Here is a 14,342-nt window from a genome sequence, read left to right as displayed (position 1 = left end):
CTGGCAGTCGCACCGACAACAACACAACTCAAAGCAATATGTCTACCGCAGCAAAACCCGCCAAGAAGCCTGCAGAGCACACCAAGTACACCGAGATGGTTGCTGCAGCTATCGATGCACTAAAGGAACGCAGCGGATCTTTCCGCCAGGCCATCGAGAAATACATCAAGGCCAACTACAAGGTCGGGGATAACGTCGACACCTATTTGAAGCTGGCCCTCAAGCGCATGAGCGAGAAAGGCACTCTAGTCCAAACTGGAGAAAGGCACTGGAGCTTCTGGCTCGTTCAAATTGAACAAGGCCGCCGTGAAGGCTGAGAAGCCAAAGAAAGCGAAGAAGCCAGCGGCAAAGAAACCCAAGGCTGCCAAGAAACCCGCCGCCAAAACAACTCCCTCCAAGAAAGCCAAATCCCCCAAGAAGCCAGCACCTAAGAAGGCAACAAAGTCGCACAAGAAGGCAGCGAAAAAGCCGGTTGCTAAGAAACCAGCAGTTGCCAAGCCCAAGAAGGCAACGAACAAGCCCGCTGCAAAGAAGGCCGCCAAGAAACCAGCCAAGAAATAAACAGACTATACAGTCATTTTACACACAAAAAAACGGCTCTTTTAGGAGCCACACACCTATACGAAAGTCCTGTCTCACTCATCTTTGCATAACTTGCTCCAAAAATACACATTATAAACAACCCTATACCGAATAGCGAGCATTATCGTTCGCGCCAAATGATATACATCTTACAATTCATTCCAAATCAAGTCATTATCTCTTGATAACTTAGCCTCCTCGGCAGCTATGCAGACTACTTATCTATTTACAGTAATTCTTTACACAACGGCGCAAATGACTCGCGCATTCAGAAAGAGAACATACGTAATTATACTTCTTGGTTGCACAACTCAAACTATACGCCGCATAAATTACGATTCCTATACGCGCGCCCCGCTCTAATCGCCTATTGTCCCTTTCGAGTGTCGGCTGGCGCGCACAGCATCACCCCCATCCGGCTTTAGCCTCTTTTACTACGAAAAAGAGGTTTCCAAATATTTTTTTTTCAAAAAGTCAGTTCTCCTCTTGTCGTGATTTGCCCGGTATATTCGAAATCCCCAACATAATAAGAGAAAATGCAAATCCAAGTTCTCCTCTTATCGTGATTTGCCTGGTATATCTGATATCCCCAACATAATAAGAGAAAATACAAATCTTAATATAGGCTTAATATCTTTTAATAGGGTGTTCGGTGCTATATTTTCAAACAGAAAATAGAAATTTTTATATACAATGTTCAGGCACGCCCTTCACGTTGTATATGTATGCTGCGGTAAATTGAGAAAATTGTCAACAAACTTAAATATTCTTGTAGATTTAATTCATCAGCAGTATAACATGATAAGTTGACGACGTTTTGGAGTTCTAAGTAGAAATAATTTAGGATTTCTACGGAAGTCATTTCAATGTTAATTGTCGAGGATCGAAACATCGCCTAATAATTCTCGAAGATTTCGAGTTGTATCTCTCTGTATTATGAAAGTTGAGACGTAAAACGCCATATAGTACAATGTTTACATATTGCTTATAGCTATTATTGTAACAATTCTACCTGCCATATTAAACTCTTAAAGCTAGACGGAGACAAACGAAACAAACAAACACACTTTGCCACCGCCATCTTGTGCGCTAGCATGTCGACCGTGGTTCCGCAGAGGTCCGCAAATACTGAATATATTTGCGGCGTTTGGCGCACAAACATCAGTACTCACTGGCAGTCGCACCGACAACAACACAACTCAAAGCAATATGTCTACCGCAGCAAAACCCGCCAAGAAGCCTGCAGAGCACCCCAAGTACACCGAGATGGTTGCTCAGCTATCGATGCACTAAAGGAACGCAGCGGATCTTCCCGCCAGGCCATCGAGAAATACATCAAGGCCAACTACAAGGTCGGGGATAACGTCGACACCTATTTGAAGCTGGCCCTCAAGCGCATGAGCGAGAAAGGCACTCTAGTCCACACAAAAGGCACTGGAGCTTCTGGCTCGTTCAAATTGAACAAGGCCGCCGTGAAGGCTGAGAAGCCAAAGAAAGCGAAAAAGCCAGCGGCAAAGAAACCCAAGGCTGCCAAGAAACCCGCCGCCAAATTAACTCCCTCCAAGAAAGCCAAATCCCCCAAGAAGCCAGCACCTAATAAGGCAACAAAGTCGCCCAAGAAGGCAGAGAAAAAGCCGGTTGCTAAGAAACCAGCAGTTGCCAAGCCCAAGAAGGCAGCGAACAAGCCCGCGGCAAAGAAGGCCGCCAAGAAACCAGCCAAGAAATAAAGAAACTATACAGTCATTTTACACACAAAAAACGGCTCTTTTAGGAGCCACACACCTATACGAAAGTCATGTCTCACTCATCTTTGCATAATTTGCTCCAAAAATACACATTATAAACAATCCTATACCGAATAGCGAGCATTATCGTTCGCGCCAAATGATATACATCTTACAATTCATTCCAAATCAAGTCATTATCTCTTGATAACTTAGCCTCCTCGGCAGCTATGCAGACTACTTATCTATTTACAGTAATTCTTTACACAACGGCGCAAATGACTCGCGCATTCAGAAACAGAACATACGTAATTATACTTCTTGGTTGCACAACTCAAACTATACGCCGCATAAATTACGATTCCTATACGCGCGCCCCGCTCTAATCGCCTATTGTCCCTTTCGAGTGTCGGCTCGTGCGTACAGCATCACCCCCATCCGGCTTTAGTCTCTTTTACTACGAAAAAGAGGTTTCCAAATATTTTTTTTTTTTAAAAAGTCAGTTTTTCTCTTGTCGTGATTTGCCCGGTATATTCGAAATCCCCAACATAATAAGAGAAAATGCAAATCCAAGTTCTCCTCTTATCGTGATTTTCCTGGTATATTTGATATCCCCAACATAATAAGAGAAAATACAAATCTTAATATAGGCTTAATATCTTTTAATAGGGTGTTCGGTGCTATATTTTCAAACAGAAAATGGAAATGTTTATATACAAAGTTCAGGCACGCCCTTCACACTGTATATATATCCTGTGGTAAATTGGGAAAATTGTTAACAAACTGAATATTCTTGTAGATTTAATTCATCAGCAGTATAACATGATGAGTTAACGACGTTTTGGAGTTCTAAGTAGAAATAATTTAGGATTTCTACGGAAGTCATTTCAATGTTAATGGTCGAGGATCGAAACATCGCCTAATAATTCTCGAAGATTTCGAGTTGTATCTCTCTGTATTATGAAAGTTGAGACGTAAAACGCCATATAGTACAATGTTTACATATTGCTTATAGCTATTATTGTAGCAATTCTACCTGCCATATTAAACTCTTAAAGCTAGACGGAGACAAACGAAACAAACACACTTTGCCACCGCCATCTTGTGCGATAGCATGTCGACCCTGGTTCCGCAGAGGTCCGCAAATACTGAATATATTTGCGGCGTTTGCGCACAAACATCAGTACTCACTAGCAGTCGCACCGACAACAACACAACTCAAAGCAATATGTCTACCGCAGCAAAACCCGCCAAGAAGCCTGCAGAGCACCCCAAGTACACCGAGATGGTTGCTGCAGCTATCGATGCACTAAAGGAACGCAGCGGATCTTCCCGCCAGGCTATCGAGAAATACATCAAGGCCAACTACAAGGTCGGGGATAACGTCGACACCTATTTGAAGCTGGCCCTCAAGCGCATGAGCGGGAAAGGCACTCTAGTCCACACAAAAGGCACTGGAGCTTCTGGCTCGTTCAAATTGAACAAGGCCGCCGTGAAGGCTGAGAAGCCAAAGAAAGCGAAGAAGCCAGCGGCAAAGAAACCCAAGGCTGCCAAGAAACCCGCCGCCAAAACAACTCTCTCCAAGAAAGCCAAATCCCCCAAGAAGCCAGCACCTAAGAAGGCAACAAAGTCGCCCAAGAAGGCACCGAAAAAGCCGGTTGCTAAGAAACCAGCAGTTGCCAAGCCCAAGAAGGCAGCGAACAAGCCCGCGGCAAAGAAGGCCGCCAAGAGACCAGCCAAGAAATAAAGAGACTATACGGTCATTTTACACACAAAAAACGGCTCTTTTAGGAGCCACACACCTAAACGAAAGTCATGTCTTACTCATCATTGCATAACTTGCTCCAAAAATACACATTATAAACAATCCTACACCGAATAGCGAGCATTATCGTTCGCGCCAAATGATATACATCTAACAATTCATTCCAAATCAAGTCCATTATCTCTTGATAACTTAGCCTCCTCGGCAGCTATGCAGACTACTTATCTATTTACAGCAATTCTTTACACAACGGCGCAAATGACTCGCGCATTCAGAAAGAGAACATACGTAATTATACTTCTTGGTTGCACAACTCAAACTATACGCCGCATAAATTACGATTCCTATACGCGCGCCCCGCTCTAATCGCCTATTGTCCCTTTCGAGTGTCGGCTCGTGCGCACAGCGTCACCCCCATCCGGCTTTAGTCTCTTTTACTACGAAAAAGAGGTTTCCAAATATTTTTTTTCCAAAAGTCAGTTCTCCTCTTGTCGTGATTTGCCCGGTATATTCGAAATCCCCAACATAATAAGAGAAAATGCAAACCAAAGTTCTCCTCTTATCGTGATTTGCCTGGTATATTTGATATCCCCAACATAATAAGAGAAAATACAAATCTTAATATATATTTTCTTGTGCGAAAGCATGTCGATCCTGGTTCCGCAGAGGTCCGCAAATACTGCTTTCATGTCGTAGTAACCGTAAATCTGTCTCCCGTACGTTTTTGGAAATGTTCGCAAAAGTTAGCCATTAATGGAATGAATAATCAAGCGTTCGTTGAGAGCGACATATTTGCAAAGAGCGGGATTTTGTGCGAAGGGTAATTTTTAACTCCTAAGTATAGAACTACGATGGTCCAAGATATAAGTTTGTTCAAGAATACAAAGCTAACGGTTTTGGCGGGAACCAAACGCCTTTCCTTCCGCGCAGAAAATAAATGTATGCTACATTAGCATAATTTAGCATAAGTTAAAATCGAGGATGTTCGCTGGCGCCTGGGCCCATTTCCATTCAAGCCGTGGCACGTTTGCACTCTCTCTTGAATTCCTGCAAATTCATGACTCAGCACGGGATTCGGGGATACCCCCACCCCCACCACTCCCTTATGTGGAGCGTATCTATTGGGTAAGTATATTCCACCGAAAGTTGTGACAGGTATCCCCCCTGGGGAGGGGGGGGGGGAGCTGAGGCCCGGATGCCTGGCTCCTCGGGTGCGCTTGGTTAGGCGGTTACCAAGCTATCCGATACCTGACCCCAAACTTATCAGACGATGAGTTTAAGTGAATTATAAGTTACGTTATTCCTGTTCGCTCAGGGTTTTTTTTTTACTGGGGAACCAAGACTTTTATATGGGATTTTTTTTTGTACTCAACCTTAGGAGCTTCCTCAAAATGGGGAATTTTGGAAGCTTTACATATAAGACATGTGATACTTGGACGTAGTAGGTACAGATACAGGGAAATAGACTGCATGTTAAGTAATGACTTCAAAGTCATTTTGGTGGCTCCTAAAAGAGCCGTTGTTTTGTAAAGCAGTAGAAACTGCTAATGCCTTGAGCTTCTTCTCGGTCTTCTTGGGCAGAGGCACGGCTTTGCCACGACCTGACAAGAAGAGAAAGGGAAGACGCAAGGAAAGCTATGCTATCTACATCTAGGTGCTGAAGCAAGTCCACCACGACACCGGTATCTCAAGCAAGGCCATGGGCATCATGAACTCGTTCGTGAACGACATCTTCGAGCGCATCGCTGGTGAAGCTTCCCGCCTGGCGCACTACAACAAGAAGTCCACGATCACGAGCAGGGAAATCCAGACGGCCGTTCGTCTGCTTCTCCCCGGTGAGCTGGCCAAACACGCCGTGAGCGAGGGAACCAAGGCCGTCACCAAGTACACCAGCAGCAAGTAAACGGCGCAATCCGTGCTGCACAAACCAAACAACGGCTCTTTTAGGAGCCACCCAAATGACACGAAAGTCATGGCTGTGCAGCAATATATATCCTTGAGACTCATCGATGAGTTCGTGGCGATAATAAGCCAACTTTTTAAACTCTCGTGAACGGTGTTATTGGCATTTTACATAACACCTTCCGTTAGAAGATAAATAAGGTTTCTAGGCTTTATCTAACCACCTTTGAATTCACGAGTAAAAGTAAGTTCGCGCCTTTTTCAACGCGCAGCCATCCGGTACGGTAGTGGGGATAGGTGCTTTGTCCAAACTCGACAGTTTTTTTAAAATTCAATTTTAAGTTCCCTGCATTATTTGGTACTTCCGAAATAGATCTGAGCTGTTTACATCGTGAGATGGTTTGAAATTCACCGTGTTTCAAATGGAATGCGTCACGCTAGTCGGATGAACGGAACATTCACATTTACCTTCACATAGTCGGATGAACGGAACATTTCTTTGGCTTCCTTAATTTTTTTTCATTTTTTTTTACTTCTCTCGAAAAGAAAATTAAGTCCGGAAGGGAAAGATGACGGTTGTTATTTAGATAAAAACTACCATCTTGCGATAAGTATTTTTTTATTGATTCCCCAATGGCTGGGGAGTAGAGATAGCCGCCTTTTCACTCCACAGGGTGCCCAACATATATTTACTTGATCTTATTTTTTTTGGAGGGGGGAGGGGGTAAGTGGTGTGAATTTATTACCATGTGTTTGAAGGGTACTAAATGTGAAGCAGAAGAATGATGCATCTGGACCCCCACCCCCCACTCCATGTTTATATATAAGCCAGCTTTGTCCTTGGAGTTGTAGCCTGGGTTTCTTGTGGGCTACCTGTGGTTGGTAAGAGTTGTGACGTCACAGGAAACCAAAGGTTCATCTCCAAGAACAGGAAACCCAGTAGGAATGCCTGTAGCTTTTCGTTGCTGGCGGTTATGTCAAGTTTCAAAGCAATTTTCTATCGGTGAATATTCGTTACTGATTCATAGTTTGCTTTGTTAGCTTTTTGAAAGGCCAAGCGAGAGAGCTGGGGCTAGTGTGAGGGGCACCCGGTAAAACTCATATTAATTGCCAGCTATGCAGGCTAGAATGCCCGGGAGTCATACTCCAGCCGTTATTAGTGTCAGGATAAAATTCCTTTCAGATGGACACTAATGATGGCTGTGCACGAGACTTACTAGAACTGGGCTCTCAGTAAAAATTAGAAGGAATATAGCCATGGTAAGGTCCTAAACGCATGCCTTGATAGGTGCGTGAGCTACCTGTGTATCATTCCTTGACTACCTGTGGTGCAACTTTAGTCTACATCATCTTCATCATCCCCAAAAGACAACAGTTTAGTGTTTTTCACTTTCTTCATACTACTTGACTTCTTACGTTTAGCTTTGTCCTTTTCATCCTCTTTTAATTTGCTTTTCTCTGATTTTCTCTTTTTTGGTTTCTTGAAAACGAATTTTCCTTCTACTTCATTTTTCTTATCTTCTTCCTCCTCATCTTGATTATCTATAAAAAGGGATGGAAAAGATAAAAACATAAGAAACATCAGAACAGAGCCAGATCCATGGCTTCAAGAGTTGTATCATTGATTCTCAGCTTAGTAGTTGACACAAAATTGTACATATTTCACAGGAGAAAGGTTAAAAAAGGAAATGTTAAAGCCCAAATAACCCCTCAGAATTGATAGCTCAATATTATGTCCATACAGTTTACTAGTCCTCCGTAACATCTATTCGCATTGCTGTTACAAGTTTCCTGTCATCTTTACAATTCTCGACCAGTTTGACCTTTCATGGTAATTTCATGGTAAAATGACTGGAGTGTTGACTAATATTGACAAGTCTTTGATATTCAGCTACTATTGCTTTTCCCAGGTAGACCAGATGCTTGCTATGAAATCAAATGTATCACTATCTAGCAAGAACAAGAGCGACATGTATACATGTGTTGTATTATGTATGATTGTTTAGAGATAATAAAGTCACTTAGCACTTGACCGCCATACAAAATGGTGGCAGCCCTGAGGACTTGCTAAAAATAAGTTTTTAGCAGCCTAATATCCAAGTGAACAAGTCAGCGTTTTATCTGGGACATTCCGTTGGAAAAACCGAAAAAAAAAAAAAACAGGGAAAAAAAACCTTTGGGAGACACGATCCGTTCGACACTGCACAAAAACGAGTATAGTTCAGCTAGTATAGTTCAAGTCAAGGGACAACATACCGCCGACTTCAATTCACCGAGCTGGAAAGAAACACAAGAACCACAGACAGCTACCACACATTGGGAAGTACAATCTACGTCGACTTAACAGCTGAGTTGATTTATTCAAAGAGTATTTTCCGTAAATAAGCTTACAAAGACAAGCTTACCGTTGTCAGAAATAAACTACGACAAGCCGGCAGATTCATCATAAATTCCAACCCTAGAAGCGAGGAATTCCATCCCAAAACAAGTATTTATGGACTCTTGCCGTAGTTAGACAGAACTCTAATTATTGTAGTGAGTTAGAGTAGATAAAAGTACCGATTTCCGTAGTTTAGCGCCGTATTTAGAGACTCGGCGATTGCTTTGAAAAATTTTCATTCACGAAAATAAAACGTGCCATCGACGCTTTTGACCGCGCGCGGCCTGGGACCGTAACACAGGTACACCGCGCACGCTAGAATTTTCTAGTACGATATCTTTCGCGATTTCGCGACGTTTTTTCGCGCATATTTTTTCAGATATTTTTTAAGCGTTATTTACTTCTTAAAATTATCACTCTGTCTTTGTTATTGTGCGAATTTATTTACAGCAATGGCTACATATCAGATCCCAGCCTCACCCCCAATGTCGTTACAGGAAGACGTAGTGGAGAACTGGCGGGACTTCGAATCCTCATGGGACTATTATACCATTGCTACCGATCTAAGGTCGAAATTGACATCCCCTCCAGACAAGGAAATAGTAGCCGCAACACTTTGCACGGTAATGGGCCCTGAAAGCACCCTGACCACCTGACCAACGCCGACAAGAAAGACCCGAAGAGGATTATAGAAGAGTTTAGAAAATACTTTGTACCCCAACGCAACGTGCTGTATAAACGGTTTGTTTTCAACTCTGCAACACAGAAGCCCTCCGAGTCCGTCGACGAATATGTCGTCCGCCTGCGTCATCTAGCAAACTCTTGTGAGTTCGGTGACTTGAAGGACTCTCTCATCCGAGATCGGATAGTCATAGGTACTACCGATGAGAGTGGACGTGAACGCCTTTTGAGGGAACGGCCGGTGCCAAGCCTAGATAAAGTGGTGGAAAGCCTTCGAGCTGCCGAGATCTCAAGAACTCACCGACAAGTGATCAGCGCGAAACCATACTCGAGCCAGGCAGAAACCATTCACCATACAGATAAGAGGCAGCCGAACAGAAGAAACAACCAAAGAAAGGGCCGGGGTAACAACGGTAACAACGGTGGACAACAAAAAACAAACGGGAACAAAAGAAGGCAAACCCAAGACCTTAGACCACCAACCCCGGGAAGCCATAACTCCTCCACCTCCTGTCACTGGTGTGGAAAAAAGGCAGACCACGTCAAGAAAGATTGTCCTGCTAAAGACGCAAAGTGCCGTAACTGCGGCAAAACAGGCCACTACGCCGTAGTATGTCGGTCAGACAAACAAGTGCATGAAGTAAATAGAGAAGAGGAAGGAAGCTACCAGGAAGATTACTATTTAGACGACTGCTACTTCATGGGCGAAGTGAGCACCACCAACGATGATTTCTGGTCAGCGGAAGTGTTCATAAACCACAACCCCTGTACCTTAAAACTTGATAGTGGGTCAAAGGTGACAGTGGTTGGCGACAAGGCACCGTGGTTGGAAAACAGGCGACTGGACAAGGTGACAAGCAATGTTCAGAGGACCCGGTGGAGTGAACCTGTCCCACTTGATAAAAGGACAGATCACAGACGCCTTAATTGCAGTCGGAGGGAAGACACACCGCGAAAATGTTTACGTCATGAAGAACCAATCTAAGAATCTACTTTCCAAGTCAGCAATCCAGGCACTCCAGCTGTTAATACCGTCAGCAGCAGTGCACAATGTGGAGACCGCCCCGAATTTCAAGGCAGAATTCCCCGAGTTGTTCAAAGGGCTGGGCCTCATGAAGGATAAGTACAAGATACCCCTGAAACCGGACGCAGTATCAGTTTGTCTATACACACCCCGACGTTTACCGCACCCACTTCTCCCTAAGGTCAAAGAGAAGCTACTGGCCATGGTTCGTCAGAAGGTAATCTCACCAGTAAGTGAGCCCACAGACTGGTGCTCAGACATGGTGATCGCCCCCAAGCGCAATGGTGATGTAAGGATCTGCGTTGACCTGACACCGCTGAACAAGGCAGTAAAACGAGAGATCCACCCTATGGCAAGTGTCGACGAGAACTTGGCAAAGCTTAAGGACAGCGAAGTCTTCACCAAGCTAGACGCCAGCTCTGGATTTTGGCAAATACCCCTCGACGAGGAGTCTCGGTTGCTCACCATCTTTGTCACACCATTTGGCAGGTACTGCTTCAACCGCCTCCAATTTGGAATCAGCTCAGCCCCTGAGATCTTTCAGTGTACCATGTCTCGAATCCTAAAGGGGCCTCGATGGCACAGTTTGTCACATGGATGACATCCTCATACATGGGTCGACACAGGAGCTTCACGACAGCCGTGTCCGAAAAGTGTTACAGCAGCTCAAGGAGGCTGGAGTCACATTGAACGAGAAATGTGAGTTCTCTAAACAGCGCAGGAAGTTCCTCGGGCATGTAATCTCGGAGGATGGGGTAGAAGCAGACCCGGAGAAAACCAAAGCAATCCAAGATTTTCCCTGACCTACCACTGTGACAGAGCCGTGTCCGAAAAGTGTTACAGCAGCCCAAGGAGGCTGGAGTCACATTGAACGAGAAATGTGAGTTCTCTAAACAGCGCAGGAAGTTCCTCGGGCATGTAATCTCGGAGGATGGGGTAGAAGCAGACCCGGAGAAAACAAAAGCAATCCAAGATTTTCCCTGACCTACCACTGTGACAGAGCTCCAGCGTTTCAATGGTATGGTCAACCAGCTGGCCAAGTTTATACCCGACCTAGCAACCATCAATGAGCCCCTACGCCAGCTACTTAAGAAAGAGCAGCAGTGGCTTTGGGATCAGCCTCAGGAAAGGGCCTTCCAGGCGATCAAGACGAAACTGACCTCTACAGATGTGCTGGCACACTACGATCCAAACAAACGAAGCATCGTCGCTGCCGATGCATGCCAGGACGGGCTTGGAGCAGTCTTACTGCAAAGCGACAGCAGCGGTAACCGGCGCCCAATCGCCTTCGCTTCACGCTCTCTAAACGACACGGAGAAGCGATACGCAGTCCTAGAGTCCCTACCTGCAACGGAACGGCGCCTCAAAGACATCCAGGAAGCCCAGGACTGCGACGCCATATGCAAGCAGGTGAAGACCTACTGCTTAGAGGGATGGCCTCCCATTATGCCATCCCTACCACTCCTAAAGCCATACTGGGAGAAGAAGCAACACTTGACGGTCAACCGAGGAATCCTGATGTATGATCACAGGCTAGTTATCCCCTCAAGCATGCAACTAGAGATGCTGAAGACCATTCATGAAGGCCATCTTGGCATTACCAAGTGCCAAGGGCGCGCGAGCTCCCCGGTGTGGTGGCCGCTCATAACCAAGCAGATAGAAACAACGGTCAACAGATGCCAAACTTGCGCCAAACTCAGACCAGAGCGAAGAGAACCCCTTCTGGCGCTGTCTTTCCCAAACCTACCATGGAGCCGGGTCGGTACAGACCTCTTTGAACTAGAACAGACCGACTACCTTATCGTTGTCAACTACGCAAGCCGATGGTTTGAATCCTGAAAGCTAGGATCAACTACCTCAGCTGTAGTCACGCGCCACATGTGCGAGATCATTGCTCTACACGGAATACCGGACACAGTCGTCTCGGATAACGGACCCCAGTATGTTAGCCAGGAATTTAACAACTTTGCCAAGGACATGGGGTTCACCCACATCACCTCCTCTCCACACTACCCACAAGCAAATGGTGAGGTTGAGAGAGCAGTTCAGACCGCCAAGAACATCCTGCGGAAGAACACAAACCCACATATTGGTCTCCTAGCATACCGTTCTGCCCCCCTGGCAAATGGCCTAGCCCCTAGTGAGATTCTGATGGGGCGGAAACTGCGTAACAAATTGCCATCAGTCTCCGAGAACCTAAGACCATGAAAGATCGACCAAGAGCAGCTGCTTAAGAGAGAACAAGAATATCGAGAGCGCTACTCCAGTAACTACAACTCTAGCCACAGGGCTGTGGATCTCCCAACACTCCACCAAGGAGACAAGGTGTTCATAAGGGACCAGCAAAGGTACGGAGAGATAGAGAAGAAACTTGCAAGCCCGAGATCCTACCAACTGGTAACAGAAAATGGCTCAGGGATCAGAAGGAACAGAAGAGCGTTAGTCCATGAACCGGTGGCGACGTCTGGAGAGTCCAGCTCCTTACCAAGCCCTTCCACCCGACCACCAGTACGCGAAGGAGAAGGATCGCCAGGACTTGCTGCGTCTCCCTCCCCTAGCCCATCTAAGGCAGTAGTTAGAAGGTCGGGCAGACTTTTAAAGCCCACTAATAATCCAGACATAATTTATTATTAGTTGGACGTTCACAAGTGTCACTGAACACCTGATTATGATGATTATTCAGTGTGGATGCAAATTAGCATTTATACCTTTCCAATTCAAGCTTGTTAGTTATAAGTTTATGGACATGATCTTGTGTAAACTGAAAGGGGGATGTTGTATTATGTATGATTGTGTGACGTTGTATGACGTCACGGTTTAGAGATAATAAAGTCGCTTAGCACTTGACCGCCATACAAAAATGTATAAAACATTACACTTGGTTAAGGTTTTTTAATCACATGAACAAAATATTACACTTTGCAATATTGTGATCAAAGAAAAACAACTACCACTGTGGCTGAACCAGGGTGGGTCTAGGGAGCTTCCTCTGGGGGGGGGGGGGGGCTCTAATAAAAAGTAGGTGGGGGTGCTCAGCCTATCTTTTAGGGTATAAAATTCTTACCAACTGCTATCTCTAAGGGGGGTGTTTAGGGATTTTTCCGATTCTGCTATCTTTTAGGGGTCTACAGGCCCGGGGAGGAGGATTTTTCCGATTCTGCTATTTTTTAGGTACTATCTTTTAGGACAATGGATATCATCCTATCCAATAACAATGGCTTGCAGATTAGATGACACTACCCTTTAAAGTCAATAGAAAAGAGATGTGCTTGATGGTAGTAACTGGTATAAAATTCAGGAAAACTAAAACTATGTTTGTTTTTGATAATGCTAACCCTTAGGGTTTAAAATTCCTTTGACCACACCCAATGTGCTATCTCTTAGGGGTAAGAATTGTTGTTGACCATGCCCTTAGTGCCATCCCTTAGGGTTAAAATTAATTTTGCTGTCAAGCACCTCCATATATTTTCTCAAAGTCCCCCCCCCAGGGGGGGGGGGGGGGGGCTTGCCCTTCTTCAAAGCAGGAACCAAAGACAAAAGAAATCTCTGCCCATAAATATGGGCTTAGTCATGTTAATTGCAATATAGTGGGACCTGGTTAATACTTCCACTAATGTAGTAAAAGAAAGTAGGTCTTTTATAACCATGATGCTGTGTGTCAGAGCTGTGGCATGGAAAAAGATATAGGCTTTTCAATGGCGATGAATTTTACCGGGCGATACACAGTATCTCCACAGTTAATTTCTTGGAAGTTTTGATTTTTTTGCCGGGAGATTAAGGCGAAAAACCGAGAGTCTCCCGAGAAAACCGGGAGAGTTGGCAGGTATACAATCTTATGCAACATGTCAATGAAGAGTAGAGTCAGTCACATGTGAAGCGCATTTGATCACGTCCCGCGATGTTAATTTGCGCTATAAAAAAACTAAACATTGCATTTCATCCAACATCTGAAGCTCTCGTACCTTGGCTTTCATTCTCCAGTTGACTCGCTAGAAAGCTTTCTGCCTCCGCCTCGCTAACGTTTTTCCCAAGTACTACCACTGGTTGCTCGCCTTCCCGGTCAACTTCGTCTTCTTTCTGACTTTTCTCAGCCTCGGCGCGCTTGCTGTCCACGTTATCCGGCTCTTTGTAGCCTACCCTTTCTTTGAATTGTTGTATAAAAGCAGGGGTCGCTTGCTTCGTGTAACTTATGTTTCTACCCGCCATTTTGTTTTGGCGATCACATGACGTAGTTCAGGATACCTGTGTGTCTAGGATTTCATAATTAGATTAGAAAGTTGTGTA

At 44.9% G+C, this 14,342-nt stretch overlaps 2 protein-coding genes and 2 pseudogenes across 2 annotated transcripts; 3 read left to right on the top strand and 1 right to left on the bottom strand.

The window, feature by feature from the left end:
- The first annotated feature begins 30 nt into the window (after positions 1 to 30).
- On the top strand, positions 31 to 2,362 carry LOC116618191 (annotated as a pseudogene).
- A 742-nt stretch (positions 2,363 to 3,104) lies between these two features.
- LOC116618192 (histone H1-delta-like) lies at positions 3,105 to 4,240 on the top strand. Its single transcript, XM_032381662.2, has one exon. It carries the CDS (start codon positions 3,421 to 3,423, stop codon positions 4,051 to 4,053), a length of 633 nt encoding a protein of 210 aa, XP_032237553.2. The 5' UTR covers positions 3,105 to 3,420; the 3' UTR covers positions 4,054 to 4,240.
- A 1,311-nt stretch (positions 4,241 to 5,551) lies between these two features.
- Positions 5,552 to 5,990, top strand: LOC116618198 (annotated as a pseudogene).
- A 585-nt stretch (positions 5,991 to 6,575) lies between these two features.
- Positions 6,576 to 14,294, bottom strand: LOC5512263 (uncharacterized protein KIAA1143 homolog). The gene is made up of 2 exons (XM_032381661.2): positions 14,021 to 14,294; positions 6,576 to 7,515 (listed from the first exon to the last, which is right to left on the bottom strand). Exons 1-2 carry the CDS (start codon positions 14,262 to 14,264, stop codon positions 7,310 to 7,312), a joined length of 450 nt encoding a protein of 149 aa, XP_032237552.1. The 5' UTR covers positions 14,265 to 14,294; the 3' UTR covers positions 6,576 to 7,309.
- Between the last annotated feature and the right edge of the window lie 48 nt (positions 14,295 to 14,342).

The sequence above is a fragment of the Nematostella vectensis genome, chromosome 13 (genome assembly GCF_932526225.1).
Source record: "Nematostella vectensis chromosome 13, jaNemVect1.1, whole genome shotgun sequence".
In the NCBI taxonomy this organism is placed as follows: Eukaryota; Metazoa; Cnidaria; class Anthozoa; order Actiniaria; family Edwardsiidae; genus Nematostella; species Nematostella vectensis.
The sequence above is the reverse complement of the archived record's forward strand: the minus strand, read 5'-3'. Positions and strand labels throughout refer to the sequence as shown.

Coding starts and splice junctions, on each gene's coding strand:
- LOC116618192 (XM_032381662.2), top strand. CDS start 3,421: ATGTCGACCCTGGTTCCGCAGAGGTCCGCAAATACTGAATATATTTGC.
- LOC5512263 (XM_032381661.2), bottom strand. CDS start 14,264: ATGGCGGGTAGAAACATAAGTTACACGAAGCAAGCGACCCCTGCTTTT. Junction 7,516..14,020: donor ACTGGAGAATGAAAGCCAAG/GTACGAGAGCTT, acceptor CCCTTTTTATAG/ATAATCAAGATGAGGAGGAA.